At 35.8% G+C, this 27,124-nt stretch overlaps 1 protein-coding gene across 3 annotated transcripts in view; it reads right to left on the reverse strand.

Moving 5' to 3' along the window:
* SLCO1C1 (solute carrier organic anion transporter family member 1C1) overlaps positions 1-27,124 on the reverse strand; it is an 80,916-nt gene that overhangs the window by 41,985 nt on the left and 11,807 nt on the right. For all 3 annotated transcript variants that reach the window (XM_003126445.6, XM_021092255.1, XM_021092256.1), the window contains 3 exons: positions 17,663-17,795; positions 13,783-13,904; positions 313-459 (listed from right to left, as the gene is read on the reverse strand). In XM_003126445.6, the coding sequence (XP_003126493.4) occupies positions 313-459; positions 13,783-13,904; positions 17,663-17,795 (402 nt within the window). The remainder of the gene's footprint in view (positions 1-312; positions 460-13,782; positions 13,905-17,662; positions 17,796-27,124) is intronic.

Raw genomic sequence — 27,124 nt, forward strand, 5'->3', positions numbered from 1 at the left:
CCTGTTCCAGATATAGGGTCGGTTAGGGCTTGCTCTTGTTCTTATATATCCATGAGGATACTTACACAAGGCCATAGATTACTGCAGTTGAGCTGACATATATTTTAATCTGATATTCTTTCCCTGATGCAAAAGGTACTTATAATTGAAGTTTCTTCACTACCCAAATCCTCGATGTGGAATTCAGAAATATGTGAACTGAATAAAAGAGTTGGATATGAAGTATAAAACATTCCACATCCTATTAGGTTGAGAATGGAGTTGAGAAAAACCAGGTATTCTGCTTCCAAAGATGAATGAGGTGGGCATTACCAATGTAGAAAGCTGCATTGTCCTCACTGGCAAAATCATCAAGGTAGGCAATGCCTAGAGGCTGAATGGGAGTTTCACCAATTCCACGAAGAAGGTTTCCCAAGAAGACATAAACCCACATGGAGGAGCTGGCATCAATTTCACACTCTTGAAAGAAAACAAGAGAATTAAAATTAGATCACTATTAGAAATGCAAATCAAAACTACAATGGAGGTACCACTTCACATGGGCCAAAATGGCTCTCATTAATCAGTCTAAAAATAACAAATGCTGGAAAGGGTGCGGACAAAAGGGAAACCTCCTACACTGTTGGTAAGAATGTAAATTGGTACAACCACTACAGAAAACAGTATGGAGGTTCCTGAGAAAACTAAATATAGAACTACCATATGAATCAGCAATCCCACTCCCTGGCATATATCCAGACAAAACTTTCATTTAAAAAATATGTGCACTCCTATGTTTGTTGTAGCACTGTAAGACATGGAAAGAACGTAAATGCCCATCAACAGATGGATTAAGATGTGATTCACATACACAATGGGATACTAATCAGCCATAAAAGGGCAAAATAATGCCATTTTCAGCAACATGGATGCAACTAGAGATTCTCATACTAAGTGAAATAAGTCAGAAAGACAAATAACATGCTATCACTTATGTGGAATCTAAAATATCGCACAAATAGACCTATCTATAGAACAGAGACAATCTCATTACTTTCAGGGGTACAGCATAGTGGTTCAGTATTTCTGTAGATTATACTCCATTAAAAATTATTCCAAAATAATGGCTATAATTTCCTTTGCTATACAATATATCCATGTTGCTTATCAACTTTATACATAATAGTTTGTATCTCCTAACCAAATTCCCCTATTTTGCCCCTCTTCTTACTGGTAAGCACTAGTTTGTACATTCTTTTTAAATAATATTCTATTCCATTATGGTTTATCACAGAATATTGAATATATTCCCTGTTATACCATAGGACCTTGTTTATCCATTTCATATATAATAGTTAGTAACTAGCAATCCCAAACTCCCAATCCATCCCTTGCCCACACTCCCTTGGCAATCACAAATCTGTTCTGTGTCTGTGAGTCTCTTTCTGCTTTGTAGATAAATTCAGTTGTGTCATGTGTTAGATTCCACATATAAATGATATCATATGGTATTTCTCTTTCTGACTTCATTTAATATGATAATCTCTGTTACATCTATGTTGCTGTGAATAATTTTATTTTGTTCTTTTTATGACTAATATTCCATTGTACGTATGAACCACATCTTTTTTTTTTTAAAAATGATTTTCATTTTTTCCAGTTCAGTTTGTTTACAGTGTTCTGTCAATTTATACTGTACAGAAAAATGACCCACATCTTCTTAATCTATTCATCTGTCCATGGACATTTAGGTTGTTTCCATGTCTCGGCCATATGAATAGTGCTGCAGTGAACATAGGGGTATCTTTTTGAATTATAGTTTTGTCCAGACATATACTCATGAGTGAGATTACAGGATCATATGGTAGTTCTAGATTTAATTTTCTGAGATACCTCCATGCTGTTTTTCATAGTGGTTGCAATAACTTATATTCCCACCAACAGTGGAAGAGAGTTCCCTTCTCTCCACACCCTCTCCAGAATTTGTTGTTTGTGGACTTTTTGATGATGGCCATTCTGACCAGTGTGAAGTGATATCATATTGTAGTTTTGATCTGCATTTCTGTAATAATTAGTGATGTTGAGCTTCTTTTCATGTGCCTACTGGCCATCTGCATGTCTTCTTTGGAGGAATGACTATTTAGTTTTTCTGCCCATTTTTCGATTGGGTTGTGTGGGGTTTGTTGTTGTTGTTGCATTGTATGGGTTGTTTGTATGTTTTAGAGATTAAGTGCTTGTTGGTTGCATCATTTGCAACTATTTTCTCCCATTCTGTAAGTTGTCATTTTGGTTTTTTAATGGTTTCCTTTGTGGTGCAAAAGCTTGTAAGTTTGATTAGGTCCCATTTGTTTATTTTTGTCTTTATTGCCTTGGGAGAATGAACTAATAAAACACCTGTATGATTGTGTCAGAAATGTTTTGCCTATGTTCTTTTCTAGGAGTTTTATGGTGTCATGTCTTAGTTTAAGTCTTTAAGCCAGTTTGAGTTTATTTCTGTGCATGGTGTGAGGGTGTATTCTAACTTTATTGAGTTACATGCAGCTATCCAGTTTTCCCAGCAACACCTTCTGAAGAGACTGTCTTCTTCCCATCTTATATTCTTGCCTCCTTTTGTCAAAGATTGACTCTGGGCATGTGGGTTTATTTCTTGGATCTCTATTCTCTTCCATTGATCCATACACCTGTTTTTGTACCAATACTAGTCTGTTTTGATTAACGTAGCTTTTAGTATAGTCTGAAATCTAGGAGAGTTGTGCCTCTTGCTTTTTTTCCCCCCTTGGAATTACTCTGACAGTTCTAAATATTTTATGGTTCCATGTAAATATTTGGATTATTTGTTCTAGTTCTGTGAAAAATATCATGAGTAATTTGTTAGAGATCACAGTAAATCTGTAAATTGCTTTGGGTAGTATTGCCATTTTAACAATATTCTTCCAATCTAGAGCATGGGATATCTTTCTATTTCTTTGAATCCTCTTTAGTTTCCTTTATTAATGTTTTATAAATCTCAGGATATAGGTCTTTTACCTCTGTGGTCAGGTTTATTCCTAGGTATTTTTTTTTCTGGCATGATTTTTAAAATGTATTGCTTTTCTGCATTCCCTTTCTGATATGTAATTTTTTGTATACAGAAACACAACTTTTTTTTTTTTTTTTTCATTTTAGAGCCTAACCTGCAGCATATGGAATTTCCCAGGCTAGGGTTGAATTGGAGCTGCAGCTCCTAGCCTACACCACAGCCACAGCAATGCAGGATCTGGAGTGTGTCTATGACCTATGCCACAGCCACAGCAATGTCAATATTTAACCCACTGGGAGAGGCCAGGGATTGAACCTGGATCCTCATGGATACTAGTTGGGTTCTTAACACACTGAGCCACAGGGAACTTGTAACCAATTTCTGAATGTTAATCTTGATTCCTGTTACTTTGCTGAGTTCATTTGTCAGATCTAGTAGTTTTTGTGTGGAGACTATAGGGTTTTCTATATATAGTATCATGTCATCTGCAAATACTGACAGTTTTACTTCTCTTCCAGTTTGGATAGCTTTTATTTCTTTTTATTGTCTGATTGCTATGGCTAGGACTTCCAATACTATTTGTAGAGAAGTGGTGAGAGTGGGCATTCTTGTCTTGTTCCAGATTTTAGCAGAAAGGCTTTCAGTTTTTCTCTGCTGAGTATTGTATTGGCTGTGGGTTTGTCATAAATAGCTTTTATTATGTTGAGATATATTCCCTCTATATCCACTTTAGTAAGAGTTTTTATATTGAATAGATGTTGAGTTTTGTCAAATTATTTTTTTCCCTGCATCTATTACGATGACCTGGGTGGTTTTTTCCTACTGTTTTGTTTTTTGAATCTTTATTGATTTACTCTCTGGTCTTTACGATTTCCTTTTGCTGACTTTAGGTTTTGTTTGCTCCTTTTCTGATTCTTTTAGGTTGTAGGTTAGGTTGTTGATTTGAGATTTTTCTTGTTTTTTGAGGAGAGTCTGTATCACTATGAACTTGCCTCTAAAAACTGCTTTTGGAATATCCCATATGTGTTTTTTTGTTTTGTTTTGTTTTTTTTTTTTTTTTTTGGTCTTTTTGCCATTTCTTGGGCCGCTCCCGTGGCATATGCAGTTTCCCAGGCTAGGGGTCGAATCGGAGCTGTAGCTGCTGGCCTACACCAGAGCCACAGCAACGTGGGATCTGAGCCATGTCTGCAACCTACACCACAGTTCACAGCAACGCCAGATCCTTAATCCACTGAGCAAGGCCAGGGATCAAACCTGCAACCTCATGGTTCCTAGTCGGATTCGTTAACCACTGAGCCATGACAGGAACTCCTGTTTTTTTTTTTTTTTTATGGTTGTGTTTTCATTTTCATTTGTCTCAAGATTTCTTTTCATTTCCTTTTTGATTTTATCATTGAGCCATTGGTTTTTTAGTAACATTATTTTTAGTATTTGTATTTTTTCTCATTTCTTTTCCTATGGTTGATTTCTAGTTTCATGCCATTATTGTCTGAGAAAATGCTTGGAATAATTTTTATAGTCTTAAATTTTTCGAGGTTATTTTTATATCTTAGTGTGTGGTCAATCTTAGAAAATATTCCATGTGCACCTGTAAAGAATGTATATTCTGGGGTGTTTTTGCTTTTTTTGGTGTAATACCCTGAAAATATCAAATAAGTCTAACTGGAGTTCCCATCATGGCTCAGTGGTTAACAAACCCAACTAACATCCTTGAAGACGTGGGTTTGAACCCTGGCCTCGCTCAGTGGGTTGAGGATATGGCATTACCATGAACTATGGTGTAGGTTGCAGATGCAGCTCAGATTCTGCATTGCTGTGGCTCTGGGATAGGCCACAGCTACAGCTCCAATGCCACCCTAACCTGGGAACCTCCATATGCCACCAGTGCAGCCCTAAAAGACCAAAAAAAAAAAAAAAAAAAAGAAAAATTAAGTCTAACTTTCTATTGTATCATTTAGGATCTCTGTTGCCTCACTTTTGTCTAGAAGATCTGTCAATTAATGTGAGTGGGGTGTTAAAATCTCCTATTATTATATTCCCATCAATATCTCTCTTTATGTTTGTTATTTGTTTTATATATTTGGGTTCTAGTGTATTAGGTGTAAAATCCTTTTCTTATTTCAATTCTTTTATCATTATATACTTCCCTTCTTTTTCTTCTTTCTGGCCTTTAAAGTCTATTTGTCTGCTATGAGTATTGCAACTCCCTCTTTCTTTTAATTTCCAATTTCATGAAATATCTTTCCCATTCTCTCACTTTCAATCTATGTGTGCCCTTTGCCCTAAGGTGGGTCTCTTATAGGTAGCTTACTGTAGGCTCTTCTTTTTTTTTTTGTCTAGTCTGCCATGCTATGCCTTTTGATTGCAGCATTCGGTCCATTGACATTTAAGGTGATTATTGACACACATATATTATTGCTCTTTTAAACTTATTTTCCAGTTGATTTTGTTTCTTCTTTATTCATTTTTTTTTCATGGTTTGATGATTTTCTTTTATTTTTTTTGTTTTATGCTTGTGTTCTTTTTGCTTTTTTTATATATTTTGTATGTTTTTCATTTGTGGTTGCTCTGTTTTTTGAGTATGTTAAGTCCTTCCTATATCTACTTGCTTTTTACTGATAATCATATAGCCTCAACCATATTCTTTTTTTTTAAATTGTACAGTTGCATTACTTAATTATAATTATCATAAATTCTTTGATGGAGAGGAAAGCAGAATCAGATCTAAGAAGACTTCAGCATTCCAAGAATGATGTCAAATGACCCCTTTCATGGTGGATTATGCACTTATGTACTATGAGATACATGTCTTCTCCAGAGATTGTTTATTAATCGTAGATTTTTGGTTTGCAGTTATTCTGAAGTTTTCATATAAGAGTCTATATGTATATGAGATTGTTTTAAGTTGTTATTCTCTTAATGGCAAGTTCATCTCCAGTGTCCTGCATTTGTACCCACCTCTTCTCATGATTTCTGATTTTGGTGGCAGAATTGTGTGTGGATGATTTTGTATCTTTACTGTATATATACCTTTACTGGTGAGCCTTGTCATTTGTGGAATTTTTGTTTCCTGTTGCGGTCTTTTCTTTTCTGCCTAGAGAAGTTCCTTTAGTATTTGTTGTAAGGCTGGTTTAGTGTTGCTGAATTCTCTCAACTTTTGCTTATCTGCGAAGGTTTTGATTTCTCCTTCAAATCTGAATGAGAGCCTTGCTGGGTAGAGTAATCTTGGTTGGAGGATTTTTCCTTTCATCAGGTTAAGTATATCATGCCACTCCCTTCTGGCCTGCAGAGTTTCTGCTGAAGAATCTGCTGATAACCTTATTGGGGTTCCCTTGTATGTTACCTGTTTCTTTTCCCTAGCTGCTTTCGATATTTTCTCTTTGTCTTTAATTTTGGTCAGTTTGATTAATATGTGTCCTGGTGTATTCCTCCTTGGGTTTATTTTATATGGTACTCATTGTGCTTCCTGGATTTGAGAGAGTGGTTCCTTTCCCATGTGAGGGAAGTTTTCGGCTATTATCCCTTGGAATATTGTTTCTGTCCCCTTCTCTCTCTCTTCTCCTTCTGGTACCCCTATAATACGGATGTTGGTGCATTTAATGTTGTCCCAGAGTTCTCTGAGACTAGCTTCATTTGTTTTCAATCTTTTTTCTCTTTTCTGTTCTGCATCCATAATTTCCACTAATCTGTCCTCCACCTCACTTATTCATTCTTCTGCCTCCTGTATTCTGCTGTTAGCTGCTTCTGGTGAACTTTTTATTTCAGTTATTGTATTTTGCATCTCTTCTTGCTTAAGTTTTCTATCTTGTGTCTCTTTGGTCAGTGTTTCCTGTAAGTTATCCATCTTTGCCTCCAGTTTATTTCCAATGTCTTGCATCATCTTCAGCATCAACAGTCAAAAGTCTTTTTCCTGGAGGCTAAGAATCTCCTCATCACTTAGCTTATTTTCTGGGGTTTTTCCTTTCTCCCTCATCTGAGTTATAGTTCTCTGTCTTTTCATTTTTGTAGGTTTTGGTGTGGTGACCTTTTTATAGATAATAGAGTTGTGGTCTCTCTTACTTCTGGTGTCTGCCCCCCTTGTGGCTGAAGTCAGCATGGGGGATTGCTATAGGCTTCCTGATGGAAGGGGCTGATGGCTGCCCCCTGGTAGGTGGAGCTGATTCTCATCCCTCTGGTTGGTGGGGCTTAGTCTCTGGATGGGATTAGAGGCAGCTGTTTGCCTGAGGAGTCTTTAGGTAGCCTGTTTACTGAGAGGTGGGGCTGTGATCTCACCTGGATTGTTGTTTGCCCTGGGGCTTCTCAGCACTGACTGATGGGTGGGCCCAAGCTTTCCCAAAATGGCCACCTCCAGAGAAAGGCATGGCTGCTTAATATTTCCGAGAGCTTTGCTTCCAATGTCCTTCCCCCACAACAAGCCACATTCTCTCCTGTTTTCCCAGGATGTCCTCCAAGTACTGCAGTCAGGTTTGACTCAGATTCCTATGGAGACCTCACTCTGCCCTGAGACCCAGTGCACGTGAAAATCTGTGTGCACATTTTAAGAATGGGGTCTCCATTTCCCCCAGTCCTGTGGAGCTCCTGTGCACAGGCCCCACTGACCTTCAATGCCAGATGCTCCAGGGGCTCTTTCTCCCAGTGCCAGATCCCTGCATGTGAGGGTTTGATGTAGGGCTCAGAACTCTCACTCCTATAGGTGAGTCTGTGTGAACCAGACAGTTTTCAGTCTGTGGAGCTTCCCACCTGGGAGGCATGGGGTTGTTTATATCATGAAATCGTCCCTCCTGCCTCTTTTTGTGTCCTCCTCTTTTGCTTCTGGAGTAGGGTATCTTTTTTAAGGTTCCTGGTCCATTTGGGTGGAGATTGCTCAGTCTTTAGTTGTGAATTTTGTTGTTTTTAGGAGAGAAGTTGAGCTGCAGTCCTTCTATTCTGCCATCTTAATCCTGTTACTTAATCATATTCTTCAAAAAAGTGTCTACATTTTCTTACTCTCCTTTCCCACATTTTATGATTTTGATGACCTTTAATATATTTTCACGTTTATCCTTTTATGTTTCCTTGTGTTCATCAAGGCTTTCACAAATAGTTTTCTTTTTCCTTTTTGCTCTATTTATTGGCTTTTTTAAGTGATTACTTTCCAATTGTGATTTCCTCCTCCTATGTCTTCTTGTTTCTTTTCTCTTTAGTGGAGACTTTTAAATATTTCTTTAGGATAAGTTTAGTATTGCTATATTCTTTTAGTTCTTGCTCACCAAAGAAATTCTTTATTTCTCCTCCTATTCTAAATGATAATCATGCTGGATAGAGTATCCTAGGTTGCAGATTTTTCCCTTTTTAGAACTTTGAATATATCACTCCCTTCTTGTCTGCAGTGTTTCAGTAGAGAAATAAGCTGATAGCCTTATGGGGGTCTTGTAATTACCTCTTTGTTTTTCTCTTGTTGCCCTCAGCATCTTTTTAAATTTTGCCATTTTTATTATATGTCTTGGTGTGGGTATCTTTGTATTTATCTTTTTTGGGACCCTCTGTAGTTCCTGTTTCTGGAAACTCTTACTTTGTGAATTTAAGGAATAAAACTAAGAAAAAAATACAGCAATACTAAACATATCCTAAAAAAATATTGAAAGGTCTCCTCTAAAGAGAAAAGCAGCAAGAAGACATAGGAAGGAAGAAATAACAATTAGAAAGTAATCACTTAAATAAGCCAGTATACATATCAATAAGGAAGAAAATATATATGTGAAAGTGTTGATAAACACAAGAAACAGCAAAAGGATAAACATGAAGATGTAAAAAAGGTCATTAAAAAGCCCTTCTTCAGATTTGGGAAGTGTTCAGTCATAAATTCTTCAAATATATTTTCTATCCCCCTTTATTCCTTTTCTTCTCCTTCTGGAATCCCTATTATGCATAGATTGGCCCACTTTATATTATCCCATACATCTCTTATATTGCTTTTTTTTTTTTTCATTTGCCTTTCTGTCTGCTATCCTGATTGGGTAATTTCCGTTATTCTATCCAGTCACTTATTTGTTCCTCTGCATTATTTATTTTTCTATTCATTGCCTTTAGCTGAGCTTCATCTCAGCAAATAAATTTTCCAATTTTTCCTGGCCTCTCCTTATAGTTTCTAGTTTCTTTTTACAGTAATCTGTATTTCTGTTGATAGCCTATTTTTTAAATTTAATTTAATGTTTATTTTTTGAATTTTTTTAAAATTTTTATATGATTTTTATTTTTTTCCATTATAGCTGGTTTACAGTGTTCTGTCAATTTTCTACTCTACAGCATGGTGACTCAGTTACATATACATGTGTACATTCTTTTTTCTCACATTATTGTGCTCCATCATAAGTGACCAGACATGTTTCCCAGTGCTACACAGTAAAATCTCATTGCTAGTCCAAACCAAAGGCAATACTCTGAATCTATGGGGTGCTTGGGATTAATAGATGCAGACTATTGCCTTTCTTAATTCCTTCAATATTTTTACTATCTCCTTTTTGAACTCAGTATCTATTAGACTGAATACTATTTCCTTTTTTGAACTCAGTATCTTTCAATTTTTATTGTTTATTTCTTCAGGGAAATTCTCTTGGTCTTTTAACTGGGAGTGGTTCCTCTGCTTCTTCATTTTGCTTATATTTATCACTCTGTGAGTTTAGGGGGAACAATTATTTACTATAGTCATGGAAGGCTATTTACATGCCAGAGTGTCCCTGGGTATCTTGTGTGGGTTTACTGTTTTTTTTTTTGTTTGTTTGTTTTTTTGGTGTGAGACTGCTTTTTATTTGGATGTTTACTGACTCATTCTTCAGCTTGTGCAGGCATTTATCCCCTCAGTAAGCAGCATGAAAGTGCACAGCCTGTGTATACTGCTAGGGAGGTGGGGAAGCACCCAGTTGTATGATCCCTGGCAGTGGTGGTGGCAGCAGGCCTTGCATACTCCTGGGAGGTGGTGGTGGTGTGTAGTGCCCAGTTGCAGGACCCTTAATGGCAGTGGGCCATGACCACCTCTGGAGTCTGAGAGGGCTGATGCAGCTTATTCCCACCCCCGTGGCCCATAGAAATGGTGCCTTGCCACTTAAGAGCCTGTGTACACAGAAAAATAATTTCCTGGGAGTTCCTATTGTGGTTCAGCAGTAACAAAGCCAACTAGTATCCATAAGGATGTGGGTTAAATCCCTGGCCCTGCTCAGTGGGTTAAGGATCTGGCATTGTTATGAGGTGTGGTGGAGGTCACAGATATGGCTCAGATATGGTGTTGCTGTGACTGTGGTGTCAGCCAGCAGCTGTGGCTCCAATTAAACCTCTAGCCCAGGAACTTTCATATACCACAGGTGCAACCCTAAAAAAAGAAGAAAGCAAATAAAAAGAAGTTCCTATGGTGGCCCTAACCTCCTCCTCTCACACTCCCTGACAATGGTGGCTTGTTCCTCTGGTGGGCCCAGGTCTCCTCTTGCACTCTCTAGGTTGAGTTGCATCATACCCTAGCCCTCTCAGGCTGTTTTCCCAGAGCTAACTCTAGTCCTCTCCCCAGGTATGACCTCTGAAGCCCTAACCTCAGTACCCAGACTTCACCTGCCCCAGCAGACAAGGGTGCACCTGGTCAAGGGTCTCAGTCCTGGGTGCACCAGGCAGTGGCATGGACCATTGACAGCTCTCTCTGCTTTACCCTCCTCAGATTGGCTGCTGTGCATTTCTCTGAGGCTTTGAAGCTCCCCTTCTGCCCCTGCTGATCTCTCCACTGGGACTCAGGCGGACTCCCAGTATGCAGAAACTTTTCTTCTTTCACAGCTTCCTCCAGGGTTGCTGGTCCTATTCTTATTCCCTTTTCTCTTTTCTTTCTTTTTTTCTATTTCATCCTTCTAAGGTACATGGACATTTTCTTGCCCTTTTGGAAGTCTGAGGTCTTCTGCCAGCATTCGGTAGATGTTCTGTGAGAACTGTTCTGCATGTAGATTTCTCTCTCTCTCTCGGTACATTTGTGTGAGAAGGTGAGCCCCACATCTTACTTCTCTATCATCTTGACCTGATTGCACAACAGTTACCACTTCTGAATGCTTCTTTTCTGCCAGGCACTGGGATAGTGGTTTTGCAGATATTTTTAAATTGAATTCTCCTAATACTCCCATGAGGCAGTATTTTCTCCTTTTGTAAACTTGAAAGTAAGATATTTTCTCCTTTTGTAAACTTGAAAGTAATTTTTGAAAGTAAAGTGTGGGTTATAAAAACAGGAGAATGCTTTTACGTAGATGAATCAGTCTTTGTGACAAAAAATTACTATCCAGTCATGATGCTTGCAGTTCTGATTCTGCCTTCTGTAGAAATGTAGCTAGTGAGCAGGGATTTTTCATGTGTCTTCCCTGTATTTCTGTTATACTCCTCCAATTACAATGGGAATTCCTTTCTTCAAAATCGATTCAAATGTCAATTCCAGACCTAATATTTGTGGGATTCTAAGCTTGTTGGTAGAATAGTCTTGTAAACAAGTGAGGGCCCCTTACATCTATGCTTTCTAATACAATGGCCACAAAAGCCACATGTGGCTATTGAAATTTAAATTAAAATTACGTAAAGTTAATAATTCAGTTCCTTAGTCATACTGGCTGTATTTCAAATGCTCAATAGTCACATGTAGCGAATGGCTACTGTATTAGACAGAGTAGATGTAGAATGTTTCCAACATCACAGAAGTTCTGGTGGACAGCTTTGCTCTAGAGTTTTACTGTGGAAATGGGGTTTGTGCAAAAAACCTTTTTGAGAGGAGTCCTCTATTTACCCCCATTATCACCAGTCCACATACATCTATGACTTTAAGGGAGAAAGGCTTCATTTAAAAGAAAGGAAATGATTGAATTGTGAATCTTATACTCTGTACCTAATAACTTTTCTCTTTACATTAAAAATATTTTCATTTCCCACCCTTAAACACTATGTTTCTCTTTTTAACATTAAACATTTAGGTATTTCCTAATTAGTTGTATTGCCATTTATAGCATGTCTCTTCTCTGATTGTGTAAACCAAAGACAAGATAAAATATCTTCAATGACTGTACATTATGTACAGATGAAAGTCCAAATCCTTTATCTCAACTCCTTGCCTCTTTGTGTGGACCGAAATTAAATTTACTATTGTGTTTTTATATAAACAATCCCTCTGTTTTCATCTATTGATTTATATATGTCCTATTTCATACTTGCCTTTTCTTCTAATATGCTTGCTTTCTTCTTTTCATGCAGCAGGACAAGGTAAAATTTTTACATGTTTATGACCTCCCCATTTTCTCCTCTCATATTTCAATACTTCTTTTAATCCTCTGTTCCTTCCCTTCATTCCAAGAGCCAGATCTCTAGGGTTCATTGACCAAGGAAAAGACATCTCAAAAGAAAGCATCAGTGAGGAAATTAATGGAGTGAAAAAGTTTTATAGCATAGATAAAAGATTTGAGTGTATAGCAGGAATATAAAAAAAGGGCTTCCACATTGCCTATATAGAAATAGATTTCCGAAGCTAGGAGTTGGGAGTGAAATGGGGTGGTGAGGAGGAAGTATTGAATATACTGATACCAATGGCTATGGAAAGAGAGGATTTCAAGCTCCTGTCAGTGCAGCATCCTAGAGACATGACAAAGACTTATGGGTAGATTTGAGGACTTCATGAGTGAGAAGACCTTGTGCCACTATGGCCAAGTAGAGACCAGGGAGATAGCAATGCCCCAAAGATGAGATGACTACACAGTATAGCTAAGTGTTCCTGCCCCTGCATTTTCATAGGATTCCCCATGCCTAGAGTGACACAGAAGAGATGATTCCCATGCTCCCAAGCATATCATTGTGCAGTGTAGGTCAGCTGTATGGAACTCTGGACATTGTATTGAAATTCCCCACATCCTATCTCCTGTGGAAAGCATAATTATTTCCATGTTTCCAAGATGGTCACTTTTGCTCCAGAGAGAGCCTTTGTGCTAAAAAGGACATGAATGTGGACATAAGATGACCCTAAGATGACATGTATGAACAAACTCTGTGACCAGAGGGATTTTAGATATTCATGCTGACAGAGAACTGATAACACCGAGGTGCCCTCCCCCGGTTTTCCCCTTTATTATTATGTAAGCTCCCTAGAATGTAAGCAACCACTGGGAAAATGCATGGAGGTTAGGGACAAAATGACTGAGGTTATGTTTTTGTCATTCTGATAAAAAGGGGCTGGACACAGGAATTAAGTTTGGGGAAAAAATGTTTCTTTTATGTCTGAGCAGTGGACTGAGATATGTATGTGCTAAACTAGTTTGAACCTATTTCACAGCCCACTTTGTTTTGTTTTATTTAAATTTTCATTGAAATATAGTTGATTTACAGTGTTGTGATAATGTCTTCTGTACAAGATAGTGATTCAGTTACACATATCTACATACCCATTCTTTTTCAGATTCCTTTCCCATATAGATTATCACAGAATATTGGGTAGAGTTCCCTGTGCTATACAGCAAGTCCCTGTTGGCCAGTCAGCCTACCTTATTTGGAAACACTGGAAGCTTTTCTCAGTCACCAGCAATCAATGCCCATTTTTACATAATATTTGATTGTATGCATATTTTCTTAGGATCTCATCACATACTCCCTTATATTCTAGGAAATTTTATGGCACTATAATATCTTAATTTAAGCATTAATTTTTGACAGCAAAAGATTGCATAGATACTTTTTTTCATACTAAAGCACTTCTAAAGTCTTTAAAAAGAGCTTGCTTAGTCAAGTTAGGTAAAAAATAATCCTCTTACCATTATTTATTTTGGATTGTGATTTTTCCATAACGGAGATTTGTAATGGACTGTTTGACTCCAGACATGGAGAAATGCTGAGACTGGAATTGGAGAAAGGAGAATATCTTTCATATTTGTACCTGTATAAAAAAGAATATTTTCTTTACTCTGGGCTCATTTAACACCATGTTAAAATATTATAGGTATATTACTTGACTCATTGGGGGCCTGTTTGACTCTACAGCTCTCCCTGAATCTGAATCACTCAACCAAACCAGTATTTAACAGGACAGTTTTCTGAAGAGATTGCTGGTAGATCTAGTTCGCAGGTACTATACTATATCTGAATCAATTACCCGGTGTCACGAAAGTAAATTAATAATTATTTACTGTGGCTCATTTTTATGTAAAAATAATGACTATAAATCACCTCTTATGGTGAAAAAATTCCCATAGAGGAGGACATTTAGCATTAAAATCATGGAAAATATAATTTCCTTTCTTCAGATAATTCCACAGATACCAGGGATCATTATAATGCCTAAAGGCTTTTAAAATGACTGTCAATAGTGATTATGTTGTATTTTGAATTTTTTTAATTATTTGAGCTTTCTCAATTATCAGAAGGCAACTTCTATAGGCATAATTATTTAGATTTTGAATAAATGGAATTTTATATAAGTGCCACTTTTGTCTCTAATTACTATATATGACACTCTACAAAAATCAATTAACCTTTTCAAATCATAATTCTCTTAGTTGTAAAATGGGGGGTATAGATGTAGTCTGTTCCTACTTAGGCTCTATTGGATAAGGAGATAAAGAAGTGATTGAACAGGAATAAATGCCTTTACATCAGAGATTTAGTTCTGACTTAGCTTTGACATCAACTGACACAGTCTTGATTCTGGTGCATGAAGTTCTACAGTAGCTTCCTCAATAGTCTCTCCACTTTCAGATTTGACCCATCAGAGTTATTCTTCCAAGCAGTAGACAGTGTGTTCCTTTAAAAATATGTCAGATCAAGCCATTCTGCTTAAAACTCTCCTCTGACTTCCCATCCCATTCTGAGAAGGTAAAGTCCTTGCAATTATTTGTGACCTTACTACCTGAGATGTGGTCTGCAGACTGGCAGTATCAGCTGAATCTCAAACCCAACCCCAGAGCTACTGAATAAGAATCTACAGTTTACCAAGAGCCTCAGGTGATTCAAATGTCCATCAAAGTTTGAGAAACAACCTTGACGTCTCCTCCTATCCCTTGTCACACTTTTCCCTTGCATTTCACCACATGCCCAACTCCCTTCAGCTATAGAACATCATATTCACTGTTCCTTTAGACTGGAATCTTCTTCCCTAGATGTTGTGTGGTTCTCTCCTCGTCTTTTTCAGCCTTTCCCAAATATCACCATCTCAGTGACCCATTCCCTGACAACTCTACTTTAAACTGCAACCCCCCACACTCTCATGTGTCTTCCCTTGGTTATTTTTTTTTCTAGTATTTAACATTACCTGGCATACTATATCATTATTTATCTGCTTATTATCTATCTCTTCCTAAAAAGACTCATCAGAGCAGAGTTTTTATCACCATTTCCTAAAACAGCAATCAGCATATATTTATTAAATTCATGGATCAGATGAATTAGCTAGCATACACAAAGCTGAACACTGTCTGCTGGGAACAGGCCCTTAATAATTGATATTTATAAATAATTTTATATGTATATGTAACAAAAATTACATTTTGGACAAATACTCAATAACTAATGTTGTGAAATGTTGAAAACAAAATTATTATAAGTATCCTCATGAGGGAAAGAATTATGTGTATGGGTATTTTTGTTTTGTTTTATTTTGATTTCCCCCATTACCTGGCACAGTACTAGGCAAATGGCAGACACTAAATAGTAAATGAAAAAATATATCTCTCAACATATAAAATGTGGTTGACAAGAAGCTGTATTTGTTTCTTTAATATACTTTGTCAGCACTAGCCTGGTTGGCTTCTCTTAGATAAACTTCTCCTTCTGATTTTCTTGCATTAATATATTTGTCATTAAATTAACACTATTATAATCTTAATGCAAGCAACTTCAAGGCAGATCATTGCTGGTCCCTGGTTAAAACCAGGTGGCTTAAATATCTGAGGAGGATTGATAAAAATATACACCACTCTTATGTCTGGAAACTTGCTAAGCATTTTATGTCATCTAACTCAACATTTGCAACAATATTACTCGCTAGGTATTATTTTTAACACCTCTAATACCCATTTCAAGATGCAAAAACTGAGGCCAAGGAAAGTTAGATTACATGCCCAAGGTCACATAAAGGATTTATTGATCCGTTACAGAATGAGTTAGGTCAAGGGTCATGGATTTATCTATCCTCTGTAACTGCTTTCAAATTAAAAATTTTTTTTAGTAGTGGAATTCTTTCCCCCTCTGAGCAAACTTGAGTGGAAGCTCAAAGACTAGAACAAATAACACAGCTATGGATCAAGCAGGCATTAAGTGAACTGGAGACCCATTTCCTTGGTCATCTTCTTTGCCTCCTCCTTACTCACTGGCCCCATTTAACGCCTTTGCAGAACTTCAGTAACTTGAGGAAACATTTTCCCTGTCAAGGAAGCCAGATAGATGTTCAAAAGCAGGCAGAAGTATTGAAAGCACAGATCCCTCTCCAAGTAAAAACAAAGGGGCCAGAGAAACTCTCCAAATAGGAAAAATACCTAGACAATTCTATGAACTGTGTTTACAGATTGGACACAGAGGTCAAAATCAGATATGTTGATATAAATGACCTAGGAATCCAAGAAAAAGTTTGGCAGATCATTTATGTCTCTGAAATCAGCTCTAAAATGTTGTGGTATGATCATCTAGAATGGGCAGACCTCAAAGCATTACTTGATATGTAATATTTTCTAAAATATTCTCTTGCTCTAAAAATCTCTTGGTAGTCACTTGGCTCAGTAGGCAATGGGTAACCACAGAGAAGAGAGGCAGTATGGATATGCATGAAGAAGTCTGAATACCTGTTTTAAGATTCCAGTTCTATAATTACAAGACACCTAAACTTGAGAAGCTCACCAGACTCTTAAGTCATGGCCCTTAGCTGTGAAATAAAAATGATAAACTCTGCTCTCCTGCCTTATGGGTTGTTCTAAGGGTGAATTGATATGACAAATGTGGAAAGTTGGAACTACCAAAGTTGTATGTTAAGAACTAACAATATTATGAACTGAAGTATCAAAAATAAACTTCAGGGTTAAAGAACACAAACACCTCACTTCTACTGAGGAAGTTCTAAGAGATAGTATGTGAACACTGAAGAGTTACTTCTGTTGGTGATATATCCCAAAGCCAATGATCTGCTAGTCTGCTGTACCATGATCCAACATATTGTCTGTAGCATTCATTTGTTACTCATTTGACTCTTGTTTGACATTTACCATATAATTTATTATTTTCCTTTTATTTATATATTTTGCTTCCATAGTTAAAGTCTTTGAATGAAGAAATAGTGAAAATATTCCTTTAATTTTATTGACAATTCATACTAGTATATTGAAAATTTTTTTTGTAGATTATTATATCATAGGTAAAATTATAAGCATTTTGAAATTTTCCCAAAGTACATGTAATAAAAATAAGATATAAATTATCAGGGTTTGGTGTAGGCTGGTGGCTGCAGCTCCGATTCGACCCCTAGCCTGGGAACCTCCATATGCCGCGGGAGCGGCCCAAGAAATAGCAAAGAGACCAAAAAAAAAAAAAATTATCAGGATTTAAGGCACAAGTTATTTTCTTAAATTTAAATAATTAATAGTCATCATCAAATGGAATCTATGCAGCTGTATGGTTAAAGCAAGAAAAAGATGTTTGCTTTATACTTACGTCTCCATGAAGAACTGAGGCATTGCAATGAGCAATGTTCCAACTCCCATGATTAGGCACCCTGCTCCAATTATTTTTGGCCTGTGAAGTTTGGCTCCAAAGTAGCTAACAAATGTTATAACTAAGAGATTCCCTTTGGGGAAAAGAATAAAATATTTATAAACTGGAGAACTTAGAAAAAGTCATCAGCATAACTAAATGGCTACCACTAAATGAATGAATGTCTAGAGTAGGTCTGGCAATGTTTCGTTTTGAGTAAACCATCTTCCACCCTCTTCTCCATCATTTGTCTTTTTTCCTTTGATCTGACTGTGGAAACTATTTTCAAATTCATTACATCAATCATCTCATTCCTTTATCAAAATATTTTAATAACTAACCTATCTCATTTTCATCCACTTTAATTATTTGTGCTTTGAAAGTGTTTTATCAAACACTTTCAAATTGTAAATTAAATTGTAGAAGGCTTTATTTAATTGCTGTCTTAAATTTTCCTTGGTGATTTTTGAAGTCTATTTTATTACTCTTTCTTCACTTGTTAACATTTTCTATTAAAATTTTTATCAGTTTCCTATTTCTTCTTGCAGCATATATATTCTTGCTTTACCTGATAGCTCCGAAAGAAAAAATAAACACAACTGTCCTTCCCTTTAAGTGAAAGCAAATTATGAAATACATATTTATATACTTTTTTTACAAAAACATGACTCAAAATAGAAATAAAAATTACTTCACATAACTTCAGAAATACATCAATTATATAACCTCAACGTATGCCTGCAATACAAATTTTATAAAAGAGAAAGTCTCTATAAAATATACTCATCTCTCTTTTTTTTTAGGATAACTAAAGAATACATTTTTGAAGGTGGGACTTAAGCATTTTAAAAATAACTCTAGTAAAGGATGTGATAAATTACTTTTAGCTGATGATGGTTAAAACTGATTAAACATGCTTTAGGGAAGATATTCTCATGCTTTGCTGTGCACAAAAATTACTGGAAAGGGGTGGCGAGGGAAATAGAAACATTAAAAATACATAATCTTTGGCAGCTACTAACAGTTTCTGATTCCATAGGTTGGGGAGGTGGGACAGAGCAGGTCAAGAAATCTACATTTTTAGTATCATATTTGATGGAGATGGTTCCTGGTACATGCTTTGATAAACATTGTTTAGGGTCTTAGATTTCAAGAGGCTTTAAAGTTTTAGATATTTGCATCTGAAAGAACTAGTGCTAGGTGGAGTAAGACAACAATTCTTCAACAGTTGATTGTGATGGTTGTTGGGTGGCCTTGCTTTGAAGTTCTTGATGTTACAATTTTCCAGAAAGAGTGAGTTTCCTTACATCTGTAAGCAATTATCTAATTTACTACTGTTTATTCACATTGCCAGCTTTAGTCAAATGCAAAAAGTAGCAATTTTTGCAGCCTGAGGACAGTGATGATAGTAAGGAAAGTAGCTTGCTCCAGGAAGAATTGAGCTCTTTTCAATTTTCACATTAAAAAAAATTAATCAAGTATGACATTTCTCATTTGAATTTAAATATTTAGTAGAGGAAATCTATATTGATAATTATGTCTATATTTCTGCTGATATGTCACAGTAAATCAAACTTCAAGTGAAAACTGACGTTTGATTTATAGGTAATTTAGCTACCCTCTGCAACTCCCACACCACCACCATCTCACAATAAGAGTCATGTTTTCAAGCTATTTCTGTGTTAACAATTGTTGGTATGCCAAACACTACATAGTCCCATTTTAGTCTCTGTGATACCTATAGAAGTTTTTGCTTCCTTTACTTAGTATCCTTTCTGGGTTCTCAGAAGATACATTTAGAAAATAAATGATGAATAAAAGATCAAACTGGGTATCAAACACTTCACATCTACTACCACAAACTTTTGAAAAAGACAACAGGTCCAGAGAGGCTTACAAATATGTTTTATCAATTTTTCAAGTGGTAGATTTTTCGTCTCATTCGCTTCATCTTTCTCTTTTTCACTTTCTCCTAATATACCCACGCACAATACTTCTGATAACAAAAAAGAATGCTACCCAACTCATGCTATAAGACAAATATACTCTTGAAACCAAAACCAGACTAGGGCAATGGAAGAAATGACCAAATGCAGTTTATTCTAGGAGTGCAAGTGTATCACCAATTAAACAAATCTATTAATTAAAGCTCTACATTAAATGATAGGAGAAAAATTCCATGACTATCGTAAGTAATGCAAAAGCATTCAGTATAATTAATCTCTCATTTATGATAGGAAAAAAAATCTAAGCAAATTTAAAGTGTATCAAAATTGCAAAACACACATATTGTTTAATGGTGAAAATTTTATTTTCATTAAGCTCAGATATGAGAAGGATGCTCACTGTCACTGCTTCTATTCAACCTAACACTGAGGTCAATGCAGTAGGATTGTTTATTCAAAAAACTCTACATCCTCTATAGATAATCAATTAAAATTAATATTAATTTAATAAGATTGCTGCATTCATATAACATTAGATATTAATACTGCTTCAGTATTCAAGGAACTACTAAATAAATGTAACAAATTCTTTGACAACAAAAACTTAAAATATGTAGAAAAATATAAAAAAGTAGTATATTTATAGATTATAATATTGAAAGCTATTTTTAAAAAAGGTCAAACTAAATGAAGAGATATAACATGTTCATGGATGGAAAAACTCATTAACATAAAATGCCAGGTATCCAATTTGATACATAAATTTTATGCAATTTCAATCAAACCAAAATAAGATGTTTCAGGAAACTATTCCAAGTATAGCCAAGAAAAAAACTGATGAAAAGTTGGAGATATTCCCACCTACTAGCTGAGCTAATTATAAAACTATAATCAAGAAGACAGCCTTGGAAAGACAAATACCACATGATACCACTTATATCTGGAATCTAATATATGGCACAAATAAACTTTTACATAGAAAAGAAACTCATGGACTTGGAGAACAGACTTGTGGTTGCCAAGGGGGAGGGAGTGGGATGGACTGGAAATCCGTGGTTAATAGAAGCAAACTATTGCTTTTGGAATGGATAAGCAATGAGATCCTGTTGTATAGGACTGGGAACTATAACTAGTTACTTGTGATGGAGCATGATGGAGGATAATATGAGAAAAAGAATGTATATATATGTGTGTGACCGGGTCACTGCTGTACAGTAGAAAATTGACAGAACACTGTAAACCAACTATAATGGAAAAATAAAAATCATTTTTAAAAAAGTCTTTTATTGAGTAGGAATCAACAGACTTAATGGAAAATATTTACACTTAAGTGGTAAGTTAATATATGATAAAGAAGATATCAAAATAATTGGGTTAAGTGTATATTCAGTTAGTATTGGTTGGATAATTAGTAACAATAATATAAAGAGCTTGCTACTTAACTTTATATTTAAAATCTATTTCAAGGAAATGCCTTTTCCGGTTCAATATGTAAGAAGCTGGATGTAGCCACTTCATCCTAACATCATATAAAAGACCAAAACCCAACAACTCTTCTTGGATCTTTTAGACAGATGAGGTCATGGGTAGACTTTTGCCCATTAAATTGGAAAGCCCAACAGGAAAATGCAGAGAATTGTGGCCAGCTGGAACAGAAAACCACAAAAACACATCTTGGGAACAAGTGCTATGGTGGGAAAAACCTGAGCTATCATAACTGACAAATTCCTGGAGGCTCAGCATGGACAATTCTGAGAGAGAAAATCTCCAGCAAAACCTAGTGATCGAGGGTCCCCACCCTTTTGTGATTTTTACTTCAGGAGCTCAATTAGCATGAAAAAAATTACACACTGAAAGTAAGAAGAAAAAAAAGTGAAGTGACAGAGTAAGCATCAGAACCAGACATGGCAGGGATGTTGGAGTTTTCAGACTGGGAATATAAATGAGATGCCTAGAGCTCTCATGGATCAAGGAAACAGCATGCAAGAACAAATGGGCAATGTAATCAAAGAGATGTGAATTCTGAGAAAGAATTGGATAAAATGCTGGAGATCAAAAACATTGTAACAGAAATGAAGAATGCTTTTGATGGGCTTTTTGGTAAACTGGACACAGCTGAGGAAAGAATCTCTGAGCCTGTGGATATATCAATAGTAAACTCCAAAACTGAAAAGCAAAGGGAGAAAAAAGACTGGGGGAAGAAAGAATAGAATATCCCAAGGACTGCAGAATCACATAAGGTGTAACATACAGGTAATGGAAGTTTCAGAAAGAGAAAAGAAAACAAATATTTAAGACTATAGTGCATGAGAATTTCTACCAAATTAGTGCCAGATACCAAAACACAGGCACAGGAAGCTGAGAGAACAACAAGCAGGATAAATCCCATAAAAATCTAAATTAGATCAATTATTTTCAAAATAGAGAAAACTAAAGATATGGAGATAGTTCCTTTAAAAAGGAAAAAACCCACCTTACCTATAGAGGAGGGGAAAAAAGGAATTTAATCTGATTTCAGAAACCATGCAAAACAGAAAAAAAGTGCAGTAGAGAAATTTCTAGAGTGTTAAGAGGAAAAAAACCCATCAACCTCAAGTTTTGGATCCTGTGAAGTTACCCTTCAAAACTGAAGAAGAAATATTTTCTCAAACACATATTTAGAAAAAGTGTTTCCAGTAAACCTGCCTTGCATGAAAAGGCAGTTCTTTAGAGAAAAGAAAAAAATAAAGTTTGGAAACTCAGATCTGCATAAGGAAAGGATGAGTATCAGAGAAGAAATAAGGGAAGATAAATTAAAAAGTTTTATTTTTCTTATTCTCAATTGATCTAGCAAATAACATTTGTTCAAAATAATAGTATCAATAATATCAAAAATGTATTCTTATGTATATATGTATTTTTATGTATAAATAAAATAAATGAATAATAGCAATAATACAAAGGATGAGAGAGAGGAATTCAAATTATTTTGTTATTCTAAGGTACTTGAACTACCCTTGAAGTGGAATAGTTATTTAACTGTGGACTTGGATTATTTGTAAATGTATATTGCAAACTCTTAAGGCACTCCCCCCCAAAAGACAAAGAAATAACTGTTACAATAATAAAGGGGAGAAAAAATGGAATAATATAAAATGCTTAATTAAAACCACAAAAGACAGAAGACGAGTGGAAGACAAACATAAGACAGAGCAACAACAAATAAAAAAGAGTAGCAAACATGGTAGAGATTAATCTAGCTATATCAATAATTAGTTTGAATATCAACAGTCTTTGTGTACCAATTAGAAGAGAGATTGCCGGAGCTGGTCAAGATATTTGTCTATAAACTCACTTTAAAGACACATACAGGTTAAAAGTAAATGGAGAAAATGTAGTATGCTAACATTAATAAAAAGAAAGCAGGAGTAGTATAGTAAGTTCAGACAGATTTCAGACCAGGAAAGTTATCAGTGCCATTGTATAATATAAAAAAAAAATAAGTATTCAATTCTCTAAGAAAACATAACCCCAAATGTGCATATGCCTAATAATAGAATATCAAAATATGTGAAAAAAATTGATAGAACTGCAAAGAGAAATAGATGAATTCAGCATTATAGTTAGAGACTTCAATATCCCTCTAACAGAAATGGACAGATCTAGCACACTGAAAATCAGTGAAGACATGGTTGAACTCAACACCCCAATTAATTTGTTATAATATCTACAGACTACTTCATTCAATGAATGCATAATATACATTTTCCTCAAATTCACATGTAACATTCACCAAGAGAGACCACATTCTGGACTGTAAAATATACCATAACAACTTCAAAGGATATAAATCATGCAATATCTGTTTTCAGACTACAACAGAATTAAACTAGAAATCAGTAGCAGAAAGACAGCTGTAAAATCTCAAGCATGTGGAGATTAAATAATTTGTCTCTAAGTAAAATATGAGTTGTCTCAAAATAAATTTTAAAAAATTAAACTAAATGAAAAACAGAGCTTATCAAAATTTGCATGTTGGAGAAAAAGCAGTGTTGAGAGGGAAATTTATAGCACTGAAGGCATATATTAAAAAGAAGTATCCAAAATCAGTAATCTTAGGTTTCCACATTAGAAAATTAGAAAAAGAAGAGCAAATCAAAGCAGGCAGAAGAAAACAAGTAATAAATAATTTAATTCATTAAGGAATATTATGAATAACTCTATGCCCCCAAATTTGATAATCTCAATGAAATGGACAAATTCCTTGAAAGACAAAATTGGCCAAATCTCACATAAGAAACAGATAATCTGAATATTCCTATATCTAAAAAAGAAATTGAACCAATAATTAATATCCTTCCAAAACACAAAGCACCAGGTCCAAATAGATTCATTGGTGAATTTTACCACATAGTTAATGAAGAAATTATACCAATTATCTGCAAAGTCTTTCAGAATATAGACACATTTCCTAATTCTACAAGGGCACCATTACCCTAATACCCAATTCAGACAGACATTACAAGAAAACTACAAACTAATGTCTCTCATGAACATAGGTGAAACAAACCTCAACAGCAGCTTAGCAAATCAAATCCAACAATATATAGAAAGAATTATACATTAAGACCAAATGGCTTTTTCCCAGGTATGCAGGTTTTTTTTTAATAATTGATTAGAAAATCAATGTAATCTGTCATGTCAACAGGCTAAAGAAGAAAACTTACATGCTCATATCAATAGATGCAGAAAAAGCATTTTATAAAATTCTACAGCCATTCATAAAAAGAGCTCCAGGAACTTGGAAGAGAGGAACATCCTCAACTCAGTAAAACAAAAAATACCTACCAAGGAGTTCCTATTGTGATTCAGCAGAAATGAATCTGACTAGTATCCATGAGGATGAGGGTTCAATCCCCAGCCTCACTCAGTGGGTCGGGGATCCAGCATTGTCATGAGCTGTGCTGTCGGTCACAGACATGGCTCAGATCCTTCGTTGCTGTGGCTATGGCATAGGCCAGCAGCTATATAGCTCAAGATTCGACCCCTAGCCACTGGAAACCTCCATATGCCAAGGGTTCATCATTATAAAGCAACACTAAAAACAAAAAACCTACAAAAAATATAGATAACATTATATTTAATGGTGATAAGTCAAATCTTTTCCATTAAGATCAGGCAAGGATGTCCCTTCTCCCTACTGTTTTTCCATATAGTACTGGGAGTCTGAATTAGTGCCATAGAACCAAAAAAAAAAAAGGAAACAAAAGTGAATAGGAAGGAAGAAATAAAATTGTCCTTGTTTCCAAAAGATGCAATCACCTATGTAGAAAATCTGAAAGAATTAACAAAAGAGTCCTGGAACTAATAAGTGATTATAATAGGGTTGTAAGATACAAGTTTAATATACAAAAGTCAACCACTTTCTTATATACCAGCAATAAACAATTGGAATTCAAAACAACTTCATTTACCTTAACACCCCCATAATGAAATAAATATAAACTGGAATATATATATAATATATATAAATTGAATTACTTTGCTATACACTTAGAAACTAACACAATGTGGTAAATTAACTATACTTAAAAAAAATACCATTTGCATTAGCACTCCCAAAATGAAATAGGTATGAATCTAACAATATACTTACAAGATTTATGTGAAGAGTCAGGTTTATTCCTAGGTATTTAATTTTTTTGGGGGGTGTGACTTTAAAAGGTATTATATTTTTATATTCTTTTTCTAATATTTCCTTGTTAGTGTACAGAAATGCAACTGATTTCTGAATGTTAATCTTGTATCCTGCTACTTTGTTGAATTCATCGATCTTTTTTTTTTTTTTGTCTTTTGTCTTTTGTTGTTGTTATTTCTTGGGCCGCTCCCGAGGCATATGGAGGTTCCCAGGCTAAGGGTCCAGTTGGAGCTGTAGCCACCGGCCTACGCCAGAGCCACAGCAACGCGGGATCCGAGCTGCGTCTGCAACCTACACCACAGCTCACGGCAAGGCCGGATCGTTAACCCACTGAGCAAGGGCAGGGACCGAACCCGCAACCTCATGGTTCCTAGTCGGATTCGTTAACCACTGTGCCACAATGGGAACTCCCATCGATCTTTTCAACTAGTTTTTCTGTGGAGTCCTTAGGGTTTTCTATATATAGTATTATGTCATCTGCATAGAGTGATAATTTTACCACTTCTCTTCCAGTTTGGATACATTTTCTTTCTTTCTTTTTTTTTTTTTTTTTTTTTTTGTCTTTTTTTTGCTATTTCTTGGGCCACTCCTGCGGCATATGGAGGTTCCCAGGCTAGGGGTCTAATCCGAGCTGTGGCCGCCAGCCTACGCCAGAGCCACAGCAACGCAGGATCCGAGCCGCGTCTGCAACCTACACCACAGCTCACGGCAACGCCGGATCATTAACCCACTGAGCAAGGGCAGGGACCGAACCCGCAACCTCTTGGTTCCTAGTCGGATTCGTTAACCACTGCGCCACGACGGGAACTCCACATTTTCCTTCTTTTGTTTGTCTGATTTCTGTGGCTAGGACTTCCAGTACTATGTTGAATAAAAGTGGTGAGAGCGGGCATCCTTGTCTTGTTGTAGATTTTAGAAGGAAGACTCAGCTTTCCTCTTTTGAGTATTAGATTGGCTGTGGGTTTGTTACAAATGGCTTTTATTATGTTAAAATATGTTCCCTCTATACCCACTTTGGTAAGAGTTTTTTTTTATCATGAATGGATGTTGGACTTTGTCAAATGCTTTTTCTATATCTATTGAGATAATCATGTGGTATTTGACTTTTGTTAATGTGGTGTATGGCATTGACTGATTTGTATATGTTGAACCATCCTTGTGAACCTGGGATGCATCCCACTTGGTCATGGTGTATGATCTTTTGAATATATTGTTGGATTCGGTTGGCTAAAATTTTGTTGAGCATTTTTGTGTTTATATTCATCAAAGATATTGGCCTATAATTTTCTTTTTGGTAGTGTCTTTGTCTGGTTTTGGTATTATGGTGATGGTGGCTTCATAGAATGTCTTTGGGAGTGTTCCTCCTTCTTCGATCTTTTGGAAAAGTTTAATAAGGACAGAAACTAGAACACACCCTCACACCATGCACAAAAATAAAACTCAAAATGGCTTAAATATTTAAACATAAGAAACCATAAAACTCCTAGAAGAGAACATAGGCAAAATATTCTCTGACATCAACCATACAAATGTTTTCTTAGACTAGTCTCCCAAGGCAACAGAAATAAAAACAAAAATAAACCAATGGGACCTAATCAAACTTAAAAGCTTTTGTACAGAAAAGGAAACTGTTTAAAAAAAAAAAAAAGACGCAGAATGGGAGAAAGTGGTTTCAAATGATGCAACTGACAAGGGCTTAATCTGTAAAATATACAAACAGTTTATACAACTCAACAGCAAAAAAGCCAACAACCCAATTGAGAAATGAGCAGAAATAATGCCATTGCGGCAACATAGATG

The sequence above is a fragment of the Sus scrofa genome, chromosome 5, assembly GCF_000003025.6.
Source record: "Sus scrofa isolate TJ Tabasco breed Duroc chromosome 5, Sscrofa11.1, whole genome shotgun sequence".
Classification (NCBI taxonomy): Eukaryota; Metazoa; Chordata; class Mammalia; order Artiodactyla; family Suidae; genus Sus; species Sus scrofa.